The sequence below is a fragment of the Cervus elaphus genome, chromosome 5 (genome assembly GCF_910594005.1).
Source record: "Cervus elaphus chromosome 5, mCerEla1.1, whole genome shotgun sequence".
Classification (NCBI taxonomy): domain Eukaryota; kingdom Metazoa; phylum Chordata; class Mammalia; order Artiodactyla; family Cervidae; genus Cervus; species Cervus elaphus.
In genome coordinates this window covers 86,701,732-86,726,796 of record NC_057819.1, presented here as the reverse complement: position 1 = coordinate 86,726,796, position 25,065 = coordinate 86,701,732, and the positions used below count along the sequence as shown (strand labels likewise).

At 38.9% G+C, this 25,065-nt stretch overlaps 1 protein-coding gene across 15 annotated transcripts in view; it reads left to right on the top strand.

Annotated features, from left to right (window-relative positions):
• SYNRG (synergin gamma) overlaps positions 1–25,065 on the top strand; it is an 89,064-nt gene that overhangs the window by 30,392 nt on the left and 33,607 nt on the right. For 9 of the 15 annotated variants that reach the window (XM_043902959.1, XM_043902967.1, XM_043902966.1 and 6 more), the window contains 8 exons: positions 3,822–4,055; positions 5,000–5,077; positions 6,637–6,833; positions 7,442–7,690; positions 8,897–9,030; positions 14,714–14,832; positions 14,968–15,030; positions 19,089–20,036. In XM_043902959.1, coding sequence (XP_043758894.1) covers positions 3,822–4,055; positions 5,000–5,077; positions 6,637–6,833; positions 7,442–7,690; positions 8,897–9,030; positions 14,714–14,832; positions 14,968–15,030; positions 19,089–20,036 — 2,022 coding nt within the window. The remainder of the gene's footprint in view (positions 1–3,821; positions 4,056–4,999; positions 5,078–6,636; positions 6,834–7,441; positions 7,691–8,896; positions 9,031–14,713; positions 14,833–14,967; positions 15,031–19,088; positions 20,037–25,065) is intronic. The other 6 variants (XM_043902970.1, XM_043902973.1, XM_043902969.1 and 3 more) reach the window with 1 other exon arrangement.

Here is a 25,065-nt window from a genome sequence, read left to right as displayed (position 1 = left end):
AAGAAACATGGGCCTGAATATGTGAGTACTATTGAAATTCACCAAAATAAGACTCTAGATAAGAATCTAGTTTTTTTTTTTTTAAATCTGGGGACCTCACATTCTGAAAAAGTGATTTGAAACTTCTATTGCTAAATTTGGGACCTATTTTTTATTATTATTTTTTAAATTACGATAGTAAGCTAACAGATTTACAGGAGACTTGGAAGTATAGAAAAAAAGTTACATACATTTCCGCTAAATATTACAATTATTTTTAAGTAAATTTTTTGTTAAAGTTTCAGTATCAAGCTCTCAAAAATTAATAGAATGAATAGACAGAAAAATAGAGGTATATAGTAGACCTGAAAAGCACTGTGAACCAATTCAACAATTAAGATTTATACGGTTTTCATACAACAGCAGGATACAAACTCTGCTCGTATTTCCTGAACTGTAAATCAGGAGACATTGGGACATATCCAGGAATATAAAGCAAGGTGAAAAAAAACAAGGTGCAAAAATTTCATGGTCTAAAGGTATTGAAAGGATACAGAGTCTGTTCTCTTATCACTGTGAAATTATATTAGAAATCGATATCAAAAGTTATTTGAAAATAACCCACGTATTTTCAAGTGCACTGTGACATTTACCAAAACTTAGCCTTTGAAAGCCTCAATCAAGTTAAAGACTGAAAAAACACAGAGACTGATTGCGGAGAAGAAACATTTAAATGAGAAATTAATATCAAAATGAGAATATCAAAGATTACTTTAAAAACCCCATGGGCCTTAGGAAACATCACTACGAACAAAGCTAGTGGAGGTGATGGAATTCCAGTTGAGCTATTTCAAATCCTGAAAGATGATGCTGTGAAAGTGCTGCACTCAATATGCCAGCAAATTTGGAAAACTCAGCAGTGGCCACAGGACTGGAAAAGGTCAGTTTTCATTCCAATCCCAAAGAAAGGCAATGCCTAAGAATGCTCAAACTACCACACAATTGCACTTATCTTACACACTTATAAAGTAATGCTTAAAATTCTCCAAGCCAGGCTTCAGCAATACGTGAACTGTGAACTTCCAGATGTTCAAGCTGGTTTTAGAAAAGGCAGAGGAACCAAATTGCCAACATCTGCTGGATCATCGAAAAAGCAAGAGAGTTCCAGAAAAACATCTATTTCTGCTTTATTGACTATGCCAAAGCCTTTGACTGTGTGGATCACAATAAACTGTAGATAATTCTGAAAGAGATGGGCATACCAGGCCACTGACCTGCCTCTTGAGAAACCTGTATGCAGGTCAGGAAGCAACAGTTAGAACTGGACATGGCAGGATGGCTGCTATCCAAAAGTCTACAAACAATAAATGCTGGAGAGGGTGTGGAGAAAAGGGAACCCTCTTACACTGTTGGTGGGAATGCAAACTAGTACAGCCACTATGGAGAACAGTGTGGAGATTCCTTAAAAAACTGGAAATAGAACTGCCATATGACCCAGCAATCCCACTCCTGGGCATACACACCGAGGAAACCAGATCTGAAAGAGACACGTGTACCCCAATGTTCATCGCAGCACTGCTTATAATTGCCAGGACATGGAAGCAACCTAGATGCCCATCAGCAGATGAATGGATAAGGAAGCTGTGGTACATATACACCATGGAATATTACTCAGCCATTAAAAAGAATTCATTTGAATCAGTTCTAATGAGATGGATGAAACTGGAGCCCATTATACAGAGTGAAGTAAGCCAGAAAGATAAACACCAATACAGTATACTAACGCATATGTATGGAATTTAAAAAGATGGTAATGATAACCCAATATGCAAAACAGAAAAAGAGACACAGATGTACAGAAGAGACTTTCGGACTCAGTGGGAGAAGACGAGGGTGGGATGTTCAGAGAGAATAGCGTTGAAACAAGTATACTGTTAAGGGTGAAACAGACCACCATCCCAGGTTGGATGCATGAGACAAGTGCTCAGGGCTGGTGCACTGGGAAGACCCAGAGGGATGGGATGGGGAGGGAGGTGGGAGGGGGGATCGGGATGGGGAACACATGTAAATCCATGGCTGATTCATGTCAATATATGGCAAAAACCACTACAATATTGTAAAGTAATTAGCCTCCAACTAATAAAAATAAATGGAAAAAAAAAAAAAAGAACTGGACATGGAACAATAGCCTGGTTCCAAATAGGAAAAGGAGTACGTCAAGGCTGTATATTGTCACGCTGCTTTTTTAACTTATATGCAGAGTACATCATGAGAAACGCTGGGCTGGAGGAAGCACAAGCTGGAATCAAGATTGCTGGAATCAAGATTGCTGGGAGAAATATCAATAACCTCAGATATGCAGATGACACCACCCTTATGGCAGAAAGTGAAGAAGAACTAAAGAGCCTCTTGATGAAAGTGAAAGAGGAGAGTGAAAAAGTTGGCTTAAAGCTCAACGTTCAGAAAACTAAAATCATGGCATCTGGTCCCATCACTTCATGGAAAATAGATGGGAGAAGAGTGGCTGACTTTATTTTTCTGGGCTCCAAAATCACTGCAGATGGTGATTGCAGCCATGAAATTAAAAGACACTTACTCCTTGGAAGGAAAGTTATGACCAACCTAGACAGCACATTAAAAAGCAGAGACATTACTTTGCCAGCAAAGATCCGTCTAGTCAAGGTTTTGGTTTTTCCAGTGGTCATGTATGGATGTGAGAGTTGGACTATAAAGAAAGCTGAGCGCCAAAGAATTGATGCTTTTGAACTGTGGTGTTGGAGAAGACTCTTTGAGAGTCCCTTGGACTGCAAGGAGATCCAACCGGTCCATCCTGAAGGAGATCAGTCCTGGGTGTTCATTGGAAGGACTGATGTTGAAGCTGAAACTCCATTACTTTGGCCACCTGATGCGAAGAGCTGACTCATTGGAAAAGACCCTGATGCTGGGAAAGATTGAGGGCAGGAGGAGAAGGGGACGACAGAGGATGAAATGGTTGGATGGCATCACCAACTCGATGGACATGGGTTTGGGTGAACTCCGGGAGTCGGTGATGGACAGGGAGGCCTGGTGTACTGTGGTTCATGGGGTCACAGAGTCGGACACGACTGAGTAACTGAACTATATTTAGAAATTAAATGCCCACTTTTAAATGATAGGTTTATCTAAGAAGTTAGAATCCATTTAAGCCACCTTAGAATTTTAAGAACAAACTGATTTCTTCAGAAGGTGACTCTTGTTTGGGGAAGTACCTACGATCATTTTCTTAAGAGTGATGAGCCAGGAAAAGCTGCTTTAGAAAGTGCTCTCTGGTTCAGTGATAAAGCACATGGGGGTTCAGAAGCCCAGGGTCTCCATTTACTATCAGTTTGTCCTTGGACAAATCTTGGAACGTTTCTGTACCTCGGTTTTAATAACATGTGTGGACGAGGGGTGAAGTGGGCAGTTACTCTGTCTTGAGATTTAGAATAGTGCTGAGAGGGCTCTTAGCTGACATGTTCTTGTCCACACTTTCTCAATTGACAGATGCAGAAATAGGCAATAGTCTATAGAAGTGTCTGTATCTTGCATAGGTCACCAAATTTCTAAAGTAATACATCTTCCACTATGCTATTCTACCTACTGTCTCACAGAATTCCTGAGAATCGAAGAAGGTAATGATGGTAAAGTTCTCTAAAATCACTGAAGTATCTCAGGTCCTGGACAAACGTGTGGGCTTGAAATATTTCAAAATTTACATTATATGTGGCAGGGCCTTCCCTTTAGAATCTGGGGGTGGAAATAGATGGTTGAAAAATTAGAAGCTTGCAATAATATACAAATAATCCTTCATGCTGTTTGTTTAGGCTCTTCCTTGGAGGAGAAGCTCCTAGTATCTTGTGATTTAAGTACATCTGGGCAGGAACAAATTAAATTAAATACCTCTGAAGTTGGGCACAAAGCCCTAGGCCGAGGTTCCAGAAAGAACCGTCCCAGTTTAATGGCCAATAATGGGGGTGCTGTAGATGGACGTGTAAGTGGTACCACTACCGCAGAGGCAGAAAAGACTTCAGACCAAAACCTGTCCATTGAAGAGAGTGGTGAGCTCATGAAATTTTCAGCAAAAAGTTCATTTAACCAAATGTCGCTCAAATGCTAACACCTTAAGCCTTAATCTTAAAATGAATGCTGCTTGATTTTGCTAATTGAAATTTTGCTTAAAATATATGTAATGCATTCTTTTCTGTAATTAACCCCTACGATTTTGCTCTGAATTCTTTCAAGACACTGTTAACTCCTTTTGAAAAAATTTTTGATAACCAGTTTTTTAATCAAAAGCATTCCTGGTTTAAAATTTCTTCTTTTACTTTATAAAAACTTTTTCCCCTCCTAACTTTTCTGTTCTTCCTTAAGGTTGAAAAGTTAAAATTTAACTGGAAAAGTCACCAATGAAAATATAGTTTTGCTTCTTTGAAATAAACCATACACACTGCTGCCTGAAGATCCACATTTTTGTAAACTCAACTTGCAGAGATGAATGTGGACAACCCGGGAGGCAAACATTTGGAGGCTGTTTAAAGGACAAAGTGAAAAACAAAAAATTTAAATAAAAATGTTTTACATCTGAGGCAGCAGTGTCATATTCGAGATTTTAAAACATAAGACTTTGCAAAGAAACGTTATTAAAAGCTGCAAGTGAAGCTTGGGCGATTTTTTTCTTGTACACGTAATTTTTAAACCATTGCCTGTCATGTTTTTGCCTTTAATTTGTAATATATGTGAATGGCACAAGCCTCATATGATCCAGAGTATTGATTTGGTACATTTAGGGTTTTTTGTTTTGTTTGTTTTATGTTTTTAGTTTATGCCTTAGGACATGGTTAATGTACAAGAGTTGCTTAGAAACCAAATTTTAGTTGAATTGGTGACTTTTTTTTAGTGTCTCCAGCCAGCGCTCTTCTCATAAAAAGCCATGACTCAGTGTGATTTCCGCTTTTGTTGCATGGACCATTACATATATTAGGTGATGTTCTTTATCTCCTAGGTGTAGGGGTATTTCCGTCACAGGATCCTGTTCAGCCCAGAATGCCTCCTTGGATTTACAATGAGAGTTTGGTTCCAGGTAAAAAGAGCTTTTTTGCCCAAGATTCCTATCTAGATATTTTACTTCAAATGTTGTAATGTAGTTGTAAGTGTTTACTATTTAGTGGCTATAGAATATGCAGAAGAAATTACAACTATTTTTTCTGAAAGAGTACAGAAAATTAAATACAGCTAGTGTTTATGACTGCCTCATATATGAAATAACTACATAAATGAAGGAAAAGTCTTTTGCTGTAAGGTTTTAATGACCATCATATAACTTTTGTTTCTAAAAGGTTGTCTTAGATTTACTATGTCTTAAAAGACACTATCAAAATATAGCATCACCAACTCAGTGGACATGGATTAGAGCAAACTCTGGGAGATAGTGAAGAACAGGGAATCCTGGCGTGCTGCAGTCCACAAGGTCGCAAAGAGTCAGACATGACTTAGCAACTGAAGCTTTTAAACACATGCATAATTTCCTAGCCAAAATATGTGTTCGTGGACTTCCCTGGTGATCCAGGGGTTAAGAATCTGCCTGCCAATGCAGGGGACATGGGTTCCATCCCTGGTCTGGGAGGATCCCACATGCCGCGGAGCAGCTAAGCCTGTGAGCCACAGCTGCTGAAGCCCGCATGCCCTAGAGCCCATGTTCCTCAGCAGCAGCAGCCACCGCAGTAAGAAACCCGCATGCAGGAGTGAAAACCTGGCAGAGCCAAATAAATCAAATTTAAAAAGCATATGTTCATGTGGTACGCCTGCTGACCTTTAATCCGTATGTAATGCTATATGTAAAATTTCTTTTTAAACATTTTTCTCTGTCTACCTTAACCCTACTTTCATCCATCAACTCCTCTAACTAGGGTCGCCAGATTCAGCAAATTTGCATACAGAACATCCAGTTAAATTTGAATTTTATATAAACAGCAAATGATTGTTTAGAATAAGTATACCCCATGCAATATTGGCATCCTGTATTTTATACAGCAACCCTACCCCTAACAGCTTCTCCCATTTTGTCTTTTGGAAAGTCCGTTTTATTGTGAAAGCCTCCCCAGTGAACCCTTCCTTTTTTCAAACACTTACTCTCCTCTCTCACTTCAACTGTAACTGTGTCTTCCTCTGAAGGCTCTTTTCCCAAACACCTTACCCAATGATGTTTTCTCTAATAGCCTCTGATTCACTGGGACAAAAGAAAGGTGATATGGGTATAATTTGTGCTTCCCAGTGCTATTAATATTTGCAGATTAGTTCCACCATCATTACAACTTCTTTTTTAAAATCCAAAGCATCTGCTTATACCACCTCTGTCTTACTGCTGTTACTGTCTCCTAGTGAGAAGACTCCCTCTTACCTTTAACCCAGCATCTTCATCTGTAGAACCAAGCTCCAGCCTCTCTTCTAAGCTCCAGACCCTAATTGTCTGCTGGACATTTCCACTTGAATATCTTTATAGCAACTCAAGCCCTTGATGTGGCTTCAGTTCTGTTAAAGCAGTTTGACTTAGGATTATTCATGTATAAGCATCAATGACAACAAAAAAGGTGAATTATTTGCAATATGTTTACATTTGTAATCTGGTCTTTCCTTTAATAGATGCCTATAAGAAAATTTTAGAAACCACAATGACTCCAACTGGAATAGACACTGCTAAACTTTATCCCATCCTGATGTCATCTGGACTTCCCAGGGAAACTCTTGGACAGATATGGGCCTTAGCTAATCGAACCACACCTGGAAAACTGACTAAAGAAGAACTTTATACCGTTCTTGCCATGATAGCAGTAACACAGGTAGACATTCTTTTGAAGGTTAGGTTTATACTTTCAATATAAACTGAGAGAATATAAATCCTTTTTTCTACAACTTATAGAACTCTTTGGACATTAAAATTTAGGTTATTTTCAGGATGGAGTTCTTCAGAATGTACAGTTTATATAATATGCATGCTAGCACAATACTCTCTTGTTTAAAGACTTTAATATATTAAAATTCTCTGACCTAACTGTAATCCTTTTGAGATTGAAAGTTAGTAATAGATGAAGTTACTCTCTCTGTCCTTTGAAGTCCTTGTCTAAACTTCCTTAAAGTGTATTCAGTCTGGCAGCCGTTTTTCTCATATTACAAAATCATTGTAAAGGATTTGATTAGAGTGAATTAACCAAACTTGTCAGAGAGTGAAAATGTCAGAATGAGTGTGTGTTGGCCATTTCTTTGCTAAATATTAGATTTACATTAACCTTATAACTTATTTTCTTGTGTCAAATTCCTGAGTTTGGGGAGAGTCAAGAGTAGAACACCCCAGGCCACAGATTTTACATTTAGGTCTCTGTGTCAGATTTGAGCTGTATGTCATTTGCAGTTTCCTGAATTGTTCCCATTTTCCTCGTGTTCTGTGTAGAGGGGTGTTCCTGCCATGAGTCCCGATGCTTTAAATCAGTTTCCAGCGGCTCCTGTTCCAACGTTAAGTGGCTTTCCTGTGACTTTGCCAGCTGCTGTGAGTCAGCCCACAGGGATGCCATCCGGCCCTGGAGGCTCCATGCCCCTCACCCTCGGGCAGCCAGTCATGGGCATTAACCTTGTTGGGCCAGTCGGGGGAGCTGCAGCCCAGACTTCCAGCGGCTTCATGTCAGCTTACCCTGCAAATCAGGTAGATGCAGAGGCTGTGTGTATTCCAAGTTATCTCTGAAAGTGAATCTGAGCAAGTGTGTTTTCCAAGAAATGTAGAAAAGATTGCTGGATTATGATGGACACTGGCAGTGGAAATTAAGCATTGTTAAAATTGTTAAAACAATACAACATTGAATTTTTCATTATTTAAAAAGCAAAAGAATTTCTGAAGCCTTCAGATACTTGAATTTTGGCTAAAAATGTGTAGTTCTTTATCATATATATTTTAAACATCAAGTTTAATAAAGCTAGTTAAATCCTTAAGCTGTTTTTTTGAAAAAGCTGCTAAGCCTGATTAAGATGTTTCAGTTTATTTTTCATTTCTCAGTTTAGCAAAAAAAATTTTTAAACATATATTTAGTGTTAGTAAAAATGTGGGATAAAGGATTTTTTGGTACAGCCTTTTTGGAAGGCACGTTTGGCAATAGCTATCAAAATTCTAAATATTCATGTCTTCTGACCCAGCAGTCATGCTATTAGGAATCCATCTCATAGAGCTAGTAACTCAAATGAGCAAAAATATATAAGAATACTTGTTGTAGCATTGTTTGTTAGAGTGAAAATTACGAATAGCTGCATATCTATCAATCAGAAGAAAAATGTTAAATAAGTTTTGGCTTATCTATACAGTGGTAAACTATTGGATTATTCAGATAAATGTGGTGGATGCACATATACTGCATGAAAAAGATGTCCATGTTAAATAATTTCATTTACGTGCAAAACAACATAGTACAAGCTTGTTTTTCAATAAAACAAATGAACTGTTAACAGTGTTCACTTCCTAGAGCATGGGATTACGAGTCAGTGTTCACAGTTTATACGTGTATGTGATAGATTAAAACAGGCTTGTATCACTGTATCATATACAAATGTGATTAAACTGTTTCGTAAAGATGGCAGTTTCTCAATCTATTAAATGTGATTCAGCTATTTAAAAATTATATAAATTAAGTTTAAACCAGCCTTTTACCATTTTTACAAGAGTGTTTATAAGTACTAAGCAGCATTCCTGCCTTAAGCAGTTGAGCAGATGTTATGTCTAAAGGGTATTTTTCTGAAATTAGATATTTGTACTGAAATGGGAGCATTTTAAAAGGTTGTCTTTGAGGTTGATGGTTAAAGATTTGTTATTTAGCTTTTTATTATTGGATGTTTTCTGTTTCAATGTCCTCTGTAAACCTAGGTGGTCAAACCAGAAGATGACGACTTTCAGGATTTTCAAGATGCTTCCAAGTCGGGGTCACTTGATGACTCATTCAGTGATTTCCAAGAGTTGCCAGCTTCTTCAAAATCAAGTAATTCTCAGCATGGAAGCAGGTAGAAAAGAGTTGCATATCGCTAATATAGTATTTAATAATTGAGAAAGAGGCAGTCCACAATAAGAAGCCTAAGTATAAATAAAAGAATTAAGACTCCTTAGTCTCATGATTCCTAGATGATCCCCACTTTTATTCATACTTTTGTTCTCCAAACTTCTCTCCCCCTCGTCCACCTCCAAGTTCTCCCGTTCCTCCCAGTATACACCTACTTGACAGTATTTCTTTCTACTTGTGCTAAACCTGATTTATTACAACTGAGTGTATTTGTGCAAGGATGACTTTGTATTCTTATATTAGATTCAGGTCTTCAGCTGCTGAAATGCTTTATAGACAGGGTACATATTTTAACATGTTGCAATGTAGTATATATTATTGCTAATCTATACTATATACTAATACAGTATTGCATACTATCCACAGAAATCATTTAGAAATTGAAATGAATATATATTTCAAAATGAAATATGAGTAGACATGAAATATAAAAATTCATGTCTCTCTTATGTTTAAGTTGAAATCAATGGCTTTTAGGCCTTGAGACTTCTGTTTGCATGAAAATGTTAGTTGCTCAATTGTGTCTGACTCTTTGTGACCCCGTAGACTGTAGCCTGCCATGCTCCAGGCAAGAATACTGGAGTGGGTAGCCATTCACTTCTTCAGGGGATCTTTCTGACCCAGGGATCGAACCCAGGTCTCCTGCATTGTAGGCAGATTCTTTACCATCTGAGCCACAGTTGCGTAAATGTTTTTCTGATGTTTTACGTACTAGTTTAACTTTTAGGCATAGTAACTGATTCAGGATGTGGTCGACACCTTTCCATCTTTTTTTAAGACTTTTTTTGTTTGTTTGTTATAGACCATTCTTAAAGTCTTTATTCCGTTTGTTAAAACATTTCTTCTGTTTTATGCCTTTGTTTTTCGGCCACAAGGCACATAGGATCTTGGCTCCCTGACCAGGAATTGAGCCCCACCTCCTGCATTGGAGGGCAAAGTCTTAAACCACTGACAGGCCAAGGAGGTCCCTCCATTATTTTTTAAAAATTCATTTACTTATTTTTGGCTTTGCTGGATCTTCATTGCTTCATGTGGGCTTTCTCTAGTTGCAGTGCTTGAGCTTCTTGTGGTGGTGGCTTCTCTTGTGGAGCACGGGCTCTCGGGCACATGGGCTTCAGTAGTTGTGATGCATGGGCTTAGTTGCCCAGAGACATAGGGTCTTGGTTTCCTGACAAGGGATCGAACCCATGTCCTCTGCATTGGCAGGCAGATTCTTAACCACTGGACCACCAGGGAAGTCCCTCCATCATCTTTTAAAAGTATTCATTAATAAATACTTCTTCCACCGAGTAGCACATATGAGGCTTTGAGTAAGCAGTGTGAATTTCTTTGGTTGTTTGGGAACTTGTTTTTGTCAGGATACATATTCCCTTTCTCTTATATTCCTGTTTGTGCAATTTCACTTATCTTTTCTGTTTTAACCAATTGATTATCTCTTAGCACTTCCTGCAGACACTAAAAGAAGAACTTAGGGATAGGCATTGTAGAGAATTACAAATTAGGGAAAGAATTATTTTCCTAATTTTAAAACTACATCAAACACTTGTAAATGACACGTAGAAGAAACATATGAGTGATGTGACTGTAAAGTACTGGGAGTTCCAAGCCACACACGTATTATTAACGTGGTAAACACATAATCCTTCTTTCTCAGGTCTCTTCCTGTGCACAAATTGATATATATATATATATATATATATATATATATATATATATATATATGTATTTGGCTCTGCCAGATCTTAGTTGTGACACGTGGAATCTTTAGTTGTAACTTTTGGGATCTAGTTCCCTGACCAGGGATCAAACCCGGGCCCTCTGCATTGGGAACTTGGAATCCTAGCCACTGGACCACCAGAGAAATCCCACAGATTTGATCTGTTCTGCTCTTGTCTAACATGTCTGAACACCCAAGGCATCTCAAATTACCTGCATAAAACAATTCATTATAAAGCTAAATAAAAATGTGTTAAATCACATATCCAGTCACCTCATCAGAAACATGTTGTTTTTGACCCCCTCCTCGCTCCTGCTCAGTGTGGGAAAGGCCCTGTGTGATCTGGCTTCTGCCAGCCGTCTTGACTGTTGCTGTTTCCCCACAGCGTATCTCCAGCCACACCTGAACCGCCGAACTAACCATGCTCTCTCAAGCTTCTGGCCTCTTACATCCTGTTTTCTTCCATCTGAAGCTCCCTCTAAAGTTAATTCTAGTTCCATGTCAAAAATCGATTTAATACAGGAAGGTTTTACAAACCCTTCTTCGTCAGTCCCCACCTCCAAGATGAGTTCAGGGTGTCTCCTCCTCTATTGCCATGGCAGCTTGTGAATATCTGTTCCCTAACTGCCATTACTGGTTTACCTGACTGTTCCCCCTCCCTCAGCTGTAGGTGCCTGACGACAGGATTTCATGTGTCTGTGTGTATTACTTAGCCCACTATATGTAGTTCATAAAGGTTTGTTGGATGAATATATTGTAGTATGGAGGTTACAAACTGAATTTATCTAATTGATGATTCATTCCTCTGGGAGAAAACTCTTCAGCAGATGAAATTTGAGCATAGAAAGTTTTAAGATGGTACCCTGACTTGAACTGTTTAGTAGGGTATTAGCAGTTTTGTGTGGCATTATCTCCATGTAATAGTTTACTGTCATGTATAGTCATACTTTGCAGGTTTTTCTTCTTCAATTCTGGCTTGACTACTACTATGCTTTTCTTGCATGAAAACATTTGTTTATGTCTAAGAATTCACACTCAGTGTTTGTTTATTCATTCAGACACATTTACATAGCATCTGCTGTGTGCCAGACATTGGGATAGTCACTGGAAATACCGAAGCAAAAGGCACAGTTCCTGCTCTAAAGATGCTTAGCTTTATCTGGGTATTTATATTGTCTAATAAAACTCTCTTAGAATTGCTCCTTCAGTCGTGTGTATGTTCATGTGTAATGAATTCCCTATCTTAACGATGATCTGTATTCCATATTGTGAATTATTTTAAAAGGATATTTGTTAAGTAATGAATAAATAGTTAAGCCTAGGTAAGACCACTTTGGGCAGTATTTATAACCAAAAAATAGGCATTGTTGGTCTGAGCAGATGAAAAGGCAAATAGTGTTAGAAATAGGCTGGAGCGGAGAGTATCGTTAGTCTGTGGGGGAAAAAATGACATTAGTTAAGAGCAGGCACTGGTTATGGACTGCCTTATGATCTGTGACATAATCTGTAAAGCGTTTTAGAAATAAGTGGCATGGTGAAAGTGATTCTTGCTACTGTGTATGGGATAAATGCAGCTTCCATGGTAATCCTGTTGTGAGATGATGAGAGATGCTCTCAGTTTAGAGTTACAGGTTTTGAGAAGGGTTTATCTGAGAAATTGGTTGGACTCAATGTTGAACTGGATGTCAGAGTCCTGGAGAGCTGGCACGAAAGGGCATCTGGAAGGGAAAAACATCATTCATTTATCCATTTGGAAAATACTTGCCGTGTGCCAGGCACTGGGGAACCCACATATGGTAAAACAAAGCAGACATGAGGTGCTGATGCTAGAATAGTTCAGAAGGATTAAGGCACATTGGGGTTTTCAGTTGGCTTATTTTCTTTTGCTTTTAATTTTTATTTATTTTAAAAATGTATATATCTTTGGCTGCGATGGGTCTTGGTTGCTGTGCATGGCCTTCTCTGTTTGTGGCGAGTGGGGTCTACTCACTGGGTTCGGAGTGCAGCCTTCTTACTGCTATGGCTTCTCGTTGAGGAGCACAGACTCAGTAATTGTGGTGCAGAGGCTTAGTTGCCTGATGGCATGTGGGGTCTTCCCAGATCAGGAACTGAACCCGTGTCCCCTGCATTGGCAGGGGCAGGCAGATTCTTAACCCCTGGACCACCAGGGAAGTCCTTCTTTTGCTTTTGAAATGGGTTTATTTAGCATGGTGAGCACCTAGGTAAAATCATCTACCACAGCTGCCTGGAGTAATTGTAAAACCTAAATGATAACTAGAGAAAAAGCAGAAAACTTTGGCGACTAAATCATTTAAAGTCTCATCTTTCAATAGAATGCAGGTTCTTAAATTTTAAAAAAATAGGCTGCTCTCACTGAGTGCCTTTTGTTAGTATTAAACAATACTAATAACCATTTCCATGTTTGGAACATGAAACATGTTACATGACTGGCATAAACACTTTCATGATGATTACAGATTTGGCTGGATCAAATATGTAGCAGGTGTCTGGTAGTGGAATGAAATGACAGTATTTGGTAGCACTAACTCCTCCAGCACTGTGGGTGCCCATTAGCACACCTGTGTATGAGCTGGGTTTTCACCTTGCTTGTAGGCCACTGATAAGAAGATTTAAATGACTGTGGAAAGATTTTTGCTCCAGGGCAAAGAACTCAATAGAAATCCATTTATATAACTTGCCATGTATGGTGGTATTGAATGACACAAAATAGTAGTGGAATGTAGTCATTCATATGTAAAGGTGGTTCTTCCAGGGAGCTGCCAGGGTCTGATAAGGAAAATAAAAAAAGCAAAGCTTTTGTAGTCTGTCTTTAAGCCATCCAAGAATTACCCACACAGATACTACTCATTATACTGTTTTTCCATTCAGCAGGGAAATGTGTCCACAGGCAAAAGTATCTTTATCTAATTTTGAAGTGATTGTTGTTTTGCTGCAAAGATAGCTTCTGGAACTTCTTGATGTGATCCTTGTAATAATGCAGATTGAATTTATTAACTCTTACTGCTGCTTATCAGAGGTGGGAACTCCTGCCAGTAAGCTATGTAGTGTGATCAAGAGGGACAGTTTGCATCTTGGTTGAACAGCATTTCAGAAATAGATTTTTATCTTAACTATTCCGCCTCTGCATTCTGAACCCATTTGAGAGAATAATTTACATGAAGGTTAACATAATTTAAACTACTGGGTTTACATACTTGGAGCAGTTCACTTTCTCAGATTTATGGATCTAAATCTAAAATTGCAGGTGGTCATTGTTGTATAATAATTATTTCTAATGCCACTCCAGTGGGTTTTTTCTTTAATTAATTAATTACTTTTTGGGCTATGCTGGGTCTTCCTTGCTGCACACGGGCTTTGTCTAGTAGCGGAGAGCGGAGGGGACCCTTGGTCGCAGCGCACAGGCTTCTCACCGCGGTGGCGTCTCGTTGCAGAGCGCAGGCTCCAGGAGTGCGGGCTTCAGCAGTTGCAGCACTCAGGCTCTAGAGCGCGGGCCCAGGAGTTGAGGCACACAAGCTTTGCTGCCTTGCGGCATGTGTGGAACCTGTGTCCCCTGCATTGGCAGGCGGATTCTTAACCACTGGACCACCAGAGAGTCCCATTCCAGTGGATCTGATGGCTTAAAGATGATTTAGATGGTCAGCATGGATCTGACCCCTCTTCACATAATCAAGGAAAGAATTACTGCTTGAATGCTGTTTCAGTCTATTTTTTTCAAGGAAAAAAAAAAGTCTTTGGTCATATGTGGTGTACATATATAGTTTCTTTAAAGCAGGGAGCCACAGGTTCTTACTAGGTATCTGTGTACCATTTTAACTCTAAGTTCTTCCTTGATGACATGATAGGGAGACAATGTTCTAGTCATTAAGAAATATTTCTTTTTCCCTTTTAGTGCCCCTTCTTTGTTGATGCCTCTTCCTGGAACTAAAGCATCAGCTTCAACAGATAAATATGCTGTGTTTAAAGGAATTGCAGCTGACAAGTCCTCTGAAAATACTGTTCCCTTTGGAGGTAAAAGCAGTTCACAGATTCATGAACCTGTGAATGTAAATCTTAGTTTTTAGTGGTGACCTTTTATGATAAATGTCCTTGAGTTGTGATCTCAAGGTTCCTAACCTTAATTGAGCTTCTGTCTTTTCATCATAGAGCCTGGTGATAAATATAGTGCTTTCAGAGAGCTCGAACAGACAGCAGAGAGTAAATCTTTGGGTAAGTTTTTGATTCCTTAAATGGATGAATTATTTCATTGTTTAATATGAGATTTTTACGACTCTTTCAGTAACATCCCAAACGTTCTTTTATTTTACTGTTTGTGGCTGTGTTTTTGTTTTGTTTTGTGGCTCTGGAAATTACAAGAAAGCAAAATGTGGTTCAGTTATTGGAAATCATTTTCTAAAAATTAGGGCAGACCCCAAATTGATGCAATTTCCTTTGAAGACAGTGCATTCCCTTTCACTGGAAGCCTTCAAGTCATGTTAGGCTCCTGTGGCCACTTTCAGTTATTTTAACATTCGATAAGACTGGAGCTGTTGGCAGTGCGGCAATCTGTGGACTGTGCAAAAGACAGCAGCAACCAGTCTATATGTCTCAAGGTTTTCAAAATTAGCTGTCATTTAATGAAAAGAGTGAGAGGGGTTTGTGTGCCTATGTGGTTCCCATCTCTAGTAGAAGGACTTAAATAGAGTGGAAGGGAATTTAGAGTGATAATTTGAGAGCCATATATGTAAAGACTGAAAGTTTTATTTGTGGCAAAATGATAGAAACTTCATGTGTAGGATTTAGATAATCTATAGGTCAAATGATATCCTTCAAAGCTTAACCCACGCATGCTGTGAAATTCATATCCTCTACTGAGGAGTTCTTCCTGGGGACAGTACCACATTCTACCGTTTTGTATTGGACACTCAAACTTGGAACATCTTTCCACAGTCATTTGTTCTAATTATCTCTCCAAGTAACGGGGTGGGTTCGGGGAGGTGAAGGGAATTACAAGAAGGATAAGGTGTACATGTGAAATTTAAACTATCGATAGAAAGTATACTGCTTAAATATCTCAAAAATTTTCAATATTTTACAGCTCTTAGGTTCTAGAACTGTTTCCTTGGGTTTCATTCAAGCCTTTAGAATGTAATAGCTTTCTTCCTCGGTGCTAGTATTAGGTACTAGGAGTCCAAAGATAAACCCCAGAGGAACCGTAGGTTTGTTGATGTGGCATTTACTCCTAGTGTTGCTGTCATCAACTCATGGGCCAAGGCAAGTTTGGAGTACAGAGCCGTGGGTTAACATCATGGTTCTCTCTATACTCTGGTGTTAGGGTTGTGTGATGTCTGTCGTTCCTGGGGAACGCCGCGGGCCCCACTGCTTTCTCAGTACCTTCCTGACAGACTCCCAGACGGCTGTCGTCATGCTTGCGTTCCCGTCTTATCTTTAAGGCTCTCCATGTAGTGGTGCCAACTTTGTTCATTTTGGGAGAATATATTTTAATTCTACTCTTGTTAAGAATACATTGGACTGCAAAAATTTGAAGTAAAACAGGAAGATGATTGTGTGACGTTTAATTAACCCTCCTTGAAGGTCATCTGACTCTCATGGAATGAAACTTTGTTGGCTTATAATACTTTTGCAGTTGACTAGGGCTCTTGTGTTAAAGGCGAACTTTGTACAAAACTGATTAGGTGGATTGATTTTTTAAAATACTTAATACAGAAGGTAGTAACACAAAGGGTTGAAGGTAGTAACACAAAGGGTTAAAATATTATTATCAGTCAGGTAATCAGTTTTGTGTAGAATTTAGCAATTTTATGTCAGTAGTTCTTTGTCATTCGATTATATAACCACTAAAAAAAGAGTTGGACTGGCTTCATTACTGCAGAGGTGTAGTTTCTTAAGGCCAAATGACTGAGTTTAATAATATTTCCTTTTTACCGCCCCTATAGTTTAAACCATAAACTTAAAGTAGGTGCAGAAAATACACTATATAGAGAAGTGACACTTTTTGTTTAAATTTTAGCAAAAAATGATATCTTTTGAAATGTCTTTAGCGCCTAGAAAGTAGTGGTTAGGGAAACTTAATGAGGATTCAGAAGTGGACTGAAAAGGTAGCCACGAAGTCATATGCTTTATGCACCTCCTGATAAGTAGGCGTCCAATGACTGTGACTGATTCATTTGCCCAAAAATCTCCTGTGTTTTTGAACATGTAAACCCACCCATGTTTATTTCTTTTTAACCCTTTCACCCAGCTTACATTTCTAGTGGAAACATTTACAATTCATCAGTAAGTTTAGTTTGCTGTGGTGATTTCTTTTACAAAATAACCAAGCAAAACTTGTCAATTTCACAAATATTTTAAAGCAGCACGTCAAAAATTTAGGCTGTGACAAAACTGGCTGCTTGTTACCTTTTTATTTTACAGAAATAAATATTATCAGTGATACACTTGCCTAAAATTGTAGGGCAGTTTTTTAAGTTTTATATCTGCTGCTCCTGTCAGTTTGTGAAATTGACTTTAGTTTTATTAATGGTATGTATGAAAACATAAACTACAGAAACTCTGAATGCTCTTCCTCTCTTTCTAAAATTTCCCTAGTAATAGTAAACAGATTTCTCTGTGTTGATAAATTATGCTGGTGGATTGGTTAAGTATCTCAGATTAGGAGAAAAAATAAGCTTCCATTATTTTCCATGCTTTTTTTCATATGATATATCAAAGTATATATCATGTTACAAGCACAGAATATTTAAAGCCTGTATTATTTTCATGATAATTTTCAGAACTATATTTTGATTTTATATACATTTTTCTAGTTTATATGCTTCTTTATCTCATTTTTAGGGAAAAATATGATTTTAAAAAACAAGTGATGTTACTATAGCTATATTTATAATTGGTTTACCTCTGGTTTTCATTACCTGGTATAACCTGATGGATGTTACGGGAGATCTTCAGGTGCTATTAGAAAATGGAAATTGTTTGAACGTCCTGATGTCACGCCTGAGTGATTACATGCTCTCCTGTGCTTTATTGCTGAGTCGTGTCCGACTCTTTGTGACCCCGTGGACTGTGGCCCACCAGGCTCCTCTGTCCATGAGGATTCTTCAGGCAAGCATACTGGAGTGGGTTGCCATGTCCTCCTCCAGGGGATCTTCCCAACCCAGGGATTGAACCCAGGTCTCCTGCACTGCAGGTGGAGTCTTTACCATCTGAGCCACCAGGGAAGCCCGAGGGATAACATGACTGTGATAATAAAGAATAGAAACCCTACTAAGAACCATGACCCAGATTTTTACCAGTATCTTAACTGTATCTGTTTAATTATTTCTGAGAAATACCTTAGTACCTATTTTCTCTAACTAAAAAAATAAATTCTGTCAGTAACTCTATCTCCAGAGTAGCCCAGTATAAAATAAAGTTTAAATCCAACCCTCAAAATTTTTAATAACAGAATTGGTGTTCAGATCCCTTTGAATTTTAATAAGAACAAGAGCTGATTGGTACCGTGAGATGGCTGATTTCAAGAAAAGCCCAAGTACTCATAGATTTTTTTTTTTTGTTAGATTCAGTTTATTTGTTGCATGGCGTGGGGAGAAGCTATCAATACCTTATAATATGCCCTGAGAAAAAATGCTTTGCAAGTAAATAGATGCCTTTTCAACCTTTTCGGGGAATATTCTAGTCCAGTCACCAAATTTCCTTCAAATTAATGCCTCTGTATACTTCAGCAAAACCACATAGTATCTAACCATAAGCTTTATGTGCCTAACTGAGTAGAGTCTTGTACATCCTAAATATTTGACGCAAGATTCTTTGTAATATTTCATAGGTACCGTGATTTTTTTTCCCCTGATTGATCACTGTGTTACACATTTTATCTTTGAAGGGCCATGATTTTAATATACCCCTCTTCAGTAACCTCCAGCTCCCATTTCTTATTCTCCTGGAGGCTTGGCTGGGTAGCCATAGTGAGGAAACATCCTGAGAGCAATGCTTTTGGCCAGTTGAAGGCCCTGGTACAGACTTAACACACTGAAATGAGAAAATGAAAATGATATGATACGTGTGTTCAGTTTGATTTTTATTTATTTCTCTATCACTAGCCTTCAGTGTGGATACAAAAGGGATACATGGTGTAGGGTACTATCAAACTAATGATTAAATAATGTGAAGCCCGTGAGACAAACATCTGTAATGTGCTTGTTCTTAACATATTTTGCATCGTGTGCCTTTCAGCTCGGCATTCTTCTGTATTTGATTGTTTTTTCTTTCAGGAGAAAACTTTGCAGAATTCAGATCTGCAGGGGCTGACGATGGCTTCACTGATTTTAAAACCGCCGATAGTATCTCACCACTAGAGCCACCAGCAAAAGACAAGCCTTTTCCAGCCACCTTCCCCTCAGGAGCTACCCAACAGAAACCACAAACACAAGTGAAAAATCCTCTGAACTTAGCAGATCTAGATATGTTTTCCTCAGTTACTTGCAGCAGTGAGAAACCATTGCCCTTTTCAGCTGCATTCAGCGTATCCAAATCCGTTTCCACACGACCCCAGCCAGCAGGGTCTGCGGCACCCAGTACAGCATTGGTGTCAACTAAGACTGCTAGTTTGGCTGATGATTTTGGAGAATTCAACCTTTTCGGGGAATATTCTAGTCCAGCCTCTGTTGGGGAACAGGATGACTTTGCAGATTTTATGGCCTTCAGTAATAGTTCTGTTTCGTCAGAGCAAAAGGCAGATGACAAATATGAGGCCCTTAAAGAGGAAGCTAGTCCTGGTCCTCTGACCAGCAGCACAGGCATCGCAGGGAAGAGTGGACAAAACTCTGCTGCCTCATCCACGAAATACGACGTCTTCAAACAGCTCTCTCTGGAGGGATCTGGACTAGGTGGTGAAGAGCTGAAAGACAGCACTTCTTCGGGCAAGAGCGATGATGATTTTGCTGACTTCCACTCCAGTAAATTTTCCTCCATGAACTCGGACAAATCCCTGGGAGAGAAAGCGGTGGCTTTCAGACACACCAAAGAAGACTCTGCTTCGGTGAAGTCCCTCGATCTCCCTTCCATCGGGGGCAGCAGTGTCGGCAAGGAGGACTCAGAAGACGCACTCTCTGTTCAGTTTGACATGAAACTGGCTGATGTGGGAGGAGAGCTTAAGCATGTCATGTCTGATAGCTCTTTGGATTTACCGACAGTTAGTGGCCAGCATCCTCCTGCCGCAGGTGAGGAATTGGTGAGATTGCTCTGGTGATGGTGACGCAGATGTCAGAGGTGGTTCTGTGGGTGTTCATTTACAGAAGAGGAAGGCTCTGGCTCTTAACCTTTATGAATGTCTGATAATTAACCTCTTCATTGCCGGTCCCCTTAAAGCAGTGTTGCTTTTGATTCTCTGGCTACTCGGATATGTGGTTACCGTGAATACAGTGAAACTTGGATAGCTAAAATAGTTTGACGTTTGAAACCTGACACCAGCTTGGTGTTCGAGGCACATCAAAATCCACTGCTAAACGAGCCACACATTGCCAGAAATGTTATAAAGACGTTGGCGGTGTCAGTCATGTCCCTCTGTTTCTGTGAGTGAGGTCAGGGTTTCCTCCTTTTTTGTTCTCCGGGGTATGTTTGTCAGCTGCCCATAGAGTATCCTTTTTGGTTTGCAGAAACCAACTCGTGTTAGGCCAAGTAAGTAAAAATGTCTAGCCAGTGATCCTGCAGTTTGCCACATCCCTACCAGAGAAGAAGAGGGCAAGAACTTGTGTGTGGGCACCCTGCGTGCCAGGGCCTGGCAAGGAGAAGGGCACCAGGTGTTAGTGGAATTCAGGTAAGGTTTTCAGTGCTAATGCTGTGACTATAAGTATTAAATTGTAACAGACCTTAGACGGTAGGATGGGGTAACTACTAACTTCCTCAGAAAACGTTTGAGAACATCTTAGAAGGGAACCCTGTTTAAATTCCATGTGGATTTACGTGTAGCAGTTGATTCTCTAGTCCAACTTCCTGTCAGAAAAGCTAGATTCCCAAGTGTCCTAGTCTTTATTTTGTTTTGTTCTTTGATGTATATATAGAAAGATACACCTATTTTGTGGCCTTTAATAATGAGAAATATCTCAGCATTACTGTATTATTCCAGAAAAATGCATACATGTGTGAAGGGTTCATTGTTGTTTAACCAGAGAGAGACACACAAGACACTTCCAAGTTTACAGATTCAGGCAGAAGTTGTAAAGTATGACGGCTTTTGCATACATCAAATTGGTCAAGTCAGAAAACAAAATTACATCCATCCTTTGGCTATTGAGAGGTTGGAAATGGTCTTAAACAGGGTGCTGAATCGGGAGCAAGGTATTGGAGGAGTGCTGTGTTCCACGGGCTCTTTGCTGAGGCCTTTGCCAAGTGCAGTGGGCTGTCTGCAGGGCAACTTGTGCCCCTGCCTGTCTACTTGTTTTTTTAATGTACTTTTCTTCAGATGTTTTTCTTTTCTTTTTTCTTTTTTGCTGCTCTTTGTTTGCTGGAGAGATTCTGTTTCTCTTTTTTGTATGAGCTGCTTAAGTTACAGCAGTCGGTTGCAAAGCGCTTTGTTTTCTGAACAATAATAGTGACTTTTTATTTTAAAATCTCATAACATGTACACTAGCCTTTTGGACTCTGAAGTTATGAATTAGAAGCTATTTTTCTGAAAGTGAGTCTCTATTCTTTCACAGTGCCAAACTAGATGTCGTTATGAGATGAGTCTAATCTGGGCTTGGGATGTCTTTTTTTTTTTTATTTCCCATTTTGGGAGGGGAGATTGGTTTCGTGACTGAGCTTGTTCTGATTGACCTGTTAAAATAATCTTCTGTGCTCATGTCCTTTTATGTATGTTTGGAACATTCCCAGCTTGGAACCTGTAATGTTCAAGCCAAGTTTCTTCAATTTGAGGATATTCTTAAAAGCGGATTGTTCTCTCCTTTTGATCTGTAAACCTCCTGTCCAAAAGGAGCAGTATCCCTTTAGAGTGGTTGTAAAAGGGGTTGATGTCTGACCAATGAGCTGTATTGTTCTTGACCAGAACTGCTGCGTGAATGTATTGGAGAAGGTAAATGACAGACTTCTCCAGTGCAGTTTGGTTTTACATTATCCTCATCTTGACCACAGTAGCTCTTGCTCTCTCAGATTGTGGATTAAAAGGTACATTTTGTTGGAGAAATAAGAAGTGAGCGGACGAAGAGAGAATGAGACCTAGTAGTTTATCTCTGGACCTTAATCCTGTTTGGAAACCCTAACTTAACTCTGAAGGGGATACTGTCTCTTTTAACTCCTGCTATGATTCTTTGTATGGAAGGTAGATAATACTAATAACATTGCCTGATTTCTCTGCGTATTATTACATTTAACCCTTTGAGCCCTTGCTGCATATAATTTCAACTAGGCTGCTTTTGTCCCCACCCCCCACCCCACCCCCAACTAAATTGAATCTCTCAGCACTAAAGCAGCTTGATGTGCAGTCATTGAGATCATCTGGTTTCTCTGGCAGCAAGAGCTGACCCTCTTTATGACACTGTCAAAGGGTTAGCAAGATTTCTGTAGCTCCCTACTTACCTACCTGTAAAGTAGCTCTTCTTTGACATTGAAAATCTTTGTATTTTAATCAGCGCCTTATTATTATTTTTTGGCTGCTTTTCTGATGTCTTTTTTTTTCAATTGGGACATTTTCTGTGTGAATGTGCCTTTTTGAACTTGCTTTGGTATATTCCTCTGCAAATACTGATCTGCATGCTTATTCTGATGACTTTTTTTCCAGCTCCTCTGTATCACTCTCTTTTGTGATCTGTAAGTCCTACGTTAATAAATAATTCTTTGGCATATTTTGAAAGTGTGGGGATGTGTGTAATTTATACTTCTCCAGGGTTAGACCAAAGTAAAATACCTGGTCCATGTCAAATTTAAACCCTCCTGTGGTTAGAGGGTTTTTTCCTTTTTGTTTATTTTGTTTCCTCAAACACCTTTTTCCTAAGAAAGTATTGGTACATTTTAGCCTTCTCTTATTATAATTCCACTGATATAACTGTTTAACATGGCACTGGATTAAAATATAACTTAAAACATTTAAAAAGTATAAACCTTACATTATTACATGTTAGAAATTTTATTCCTTACCTCTAGTGACAAAACTGAGTAGATTTATTGCTTTGTAAACATCTTGGTGGCTGCCTCAACTAGGAGTTAAACTGAGAAGAGAAAGGAAAGACCTCAGTTTAGTGTTGGGGAAAGAGGGCCACATCTGTCAATAACTGCTGCTGCAGCTGCTAAGTACTTCAGTCGTGTCTGACTCTGTGCGACCCCATAGACGGCAGCCCACCAGGCTCCCCCGTCCCTGGGATTCTCCAGGCAAGAACACTGGAGGGGGTTGCCATTTCCTTCTCCAGTGAATGAAAGTGAAAAGGGAAAGTGAAGTCGCTCAGTCATGTCTGACTCTTCGTGACCCCATGGACTGCAGCCTACCAGGCTCCTCCGTCCATGGGATTTTCCAGGCAAGAGTACTGGAGTGGTTTGCCATTGCCTTCTCTGAGTATCTATAAATTAAATTATCAAATGATATTGAGATGGACTTCTGAACAGAGTATATGTGAACCAAATTTAGATTGATGATCTCTGCAACAGAAAGTGTTCTTGTTAATACTAGGGAGTCTCCAGGACTGGATTTGATTTGAGTTTGAAGTTGGGTACTTCATCCTCTAACTGTAGAGTGCATTACCTTTCCAGCTTCAGAATGTATTATGAAGCCACCTTCCTTTGGTCTTTTTTAACTTAGTCCATGAGGCGAGTTCTTAGCTCTTTGCATTTTTAAGAAAAGAATTTCTTTTTTTGGAAAGACCCATGAAAGTCAGCCACAAGAGTAAGCCAAATTTGGTTGTTTTCTTTTTTTTACCATTTTGGAGTATAATAGTAGGGAAAAACTTTGGGGAAAACGAGTTATTTGCATGGTTTTATTTTTTTTTTCTTATGTTTTGACTCTTCCTTTTAAAAAATTGAGTCAGAAAGGAAATTAAACCATTGAAGGTGAAGATTTTGAATAGAATCTCTGAGATTACTTTCAGTACCTGAAGTATGCCATGTGGGGGGGGAGGCACAGAGATTGCATATTGAGACTAAGAAAATGTGGGTCTACACTTCAAAATATCATGTTTTCCAGAGCATAATGCTTTAGCAAGTTGAATAATACTTGGTTTGCAAAACCTTGTGTAATCATATTATGTTTTAATTATAATATGTGCTAACTAATTTGGAAGAAAGATTTTGGTGTAGTTTCTATCTAGCAATATCTGTTGCCTTTTGTTTAGAATTTTCTTGTGCCAGTCTTTTGGCTTTGGTGAAGGAATTCTTTTGTCAGTGGAGTTTAGTGGTATAATGGTCCATCTGGGGCTGCTTTAACTCCTTTCTCCTTTAAATCAGGCTGTAGAAAATGAACATAACTGTGCATAAAACATAATCACATTCATAAATGGAGCCAATTAATAAAAGTAACACTACTTTTTAGGGAGAAAGTTTTTATAATACATATAACAATATAAACTCACAAAGATTTGAAGGACTGTATTCTCTTCTGTAAGTTCCAGCAAACCAAAAAATACTATTTTGTTTACCCCCATGCCAGGTAAAGTGAGATATGATTAGTGCTTGACTTCACACCTCGGTATCTGAGAAATTATTCAGGTGTATTTATATTTTACAATTGCTCTGTTTTTCTCATTAAAATCCCTACTGATTTTTTTAAAAGTAGCTGATGAACATGGTGATAATTTTGTCAATATCAAAGAAGCTGGGCTAAATCCTAAAGTAACTGAAAAAAATCAAGCCATTTTATTTTTAAAGAGCTTCCAGCTTCGTTTTTCCATCAGTTGAATGAATGCTATTCGTAAGTTGTTTTGGAAAATGTTGGCCCATTGGCTGTATAGGGTCACTGTATATGGGGTGATATACTTAAGAGGTTCTCCTGGGTGCTGCTCTCTCCCTTGCGTGGCCAAAAGGCTCCAGTTGTAATTGCCATCTTCTGTGCTCATTTAATGTTTTTTTAATGATGACCATGTTCCACTGTTTGTCTTGGCACTGTTCCATGGACTTCTGCCTCCTCCAACTGAAAATATCCATAGGATTACCTTTTTTTTTTTTTTAATTGAACTTAAAACACCGACCCAGAAGCCTGCAGGTGCTTACTGATAGCCTGACAGCGCTTGAACCTTAGATTTACATGGGTCCGTACAGATGAAGAATGGT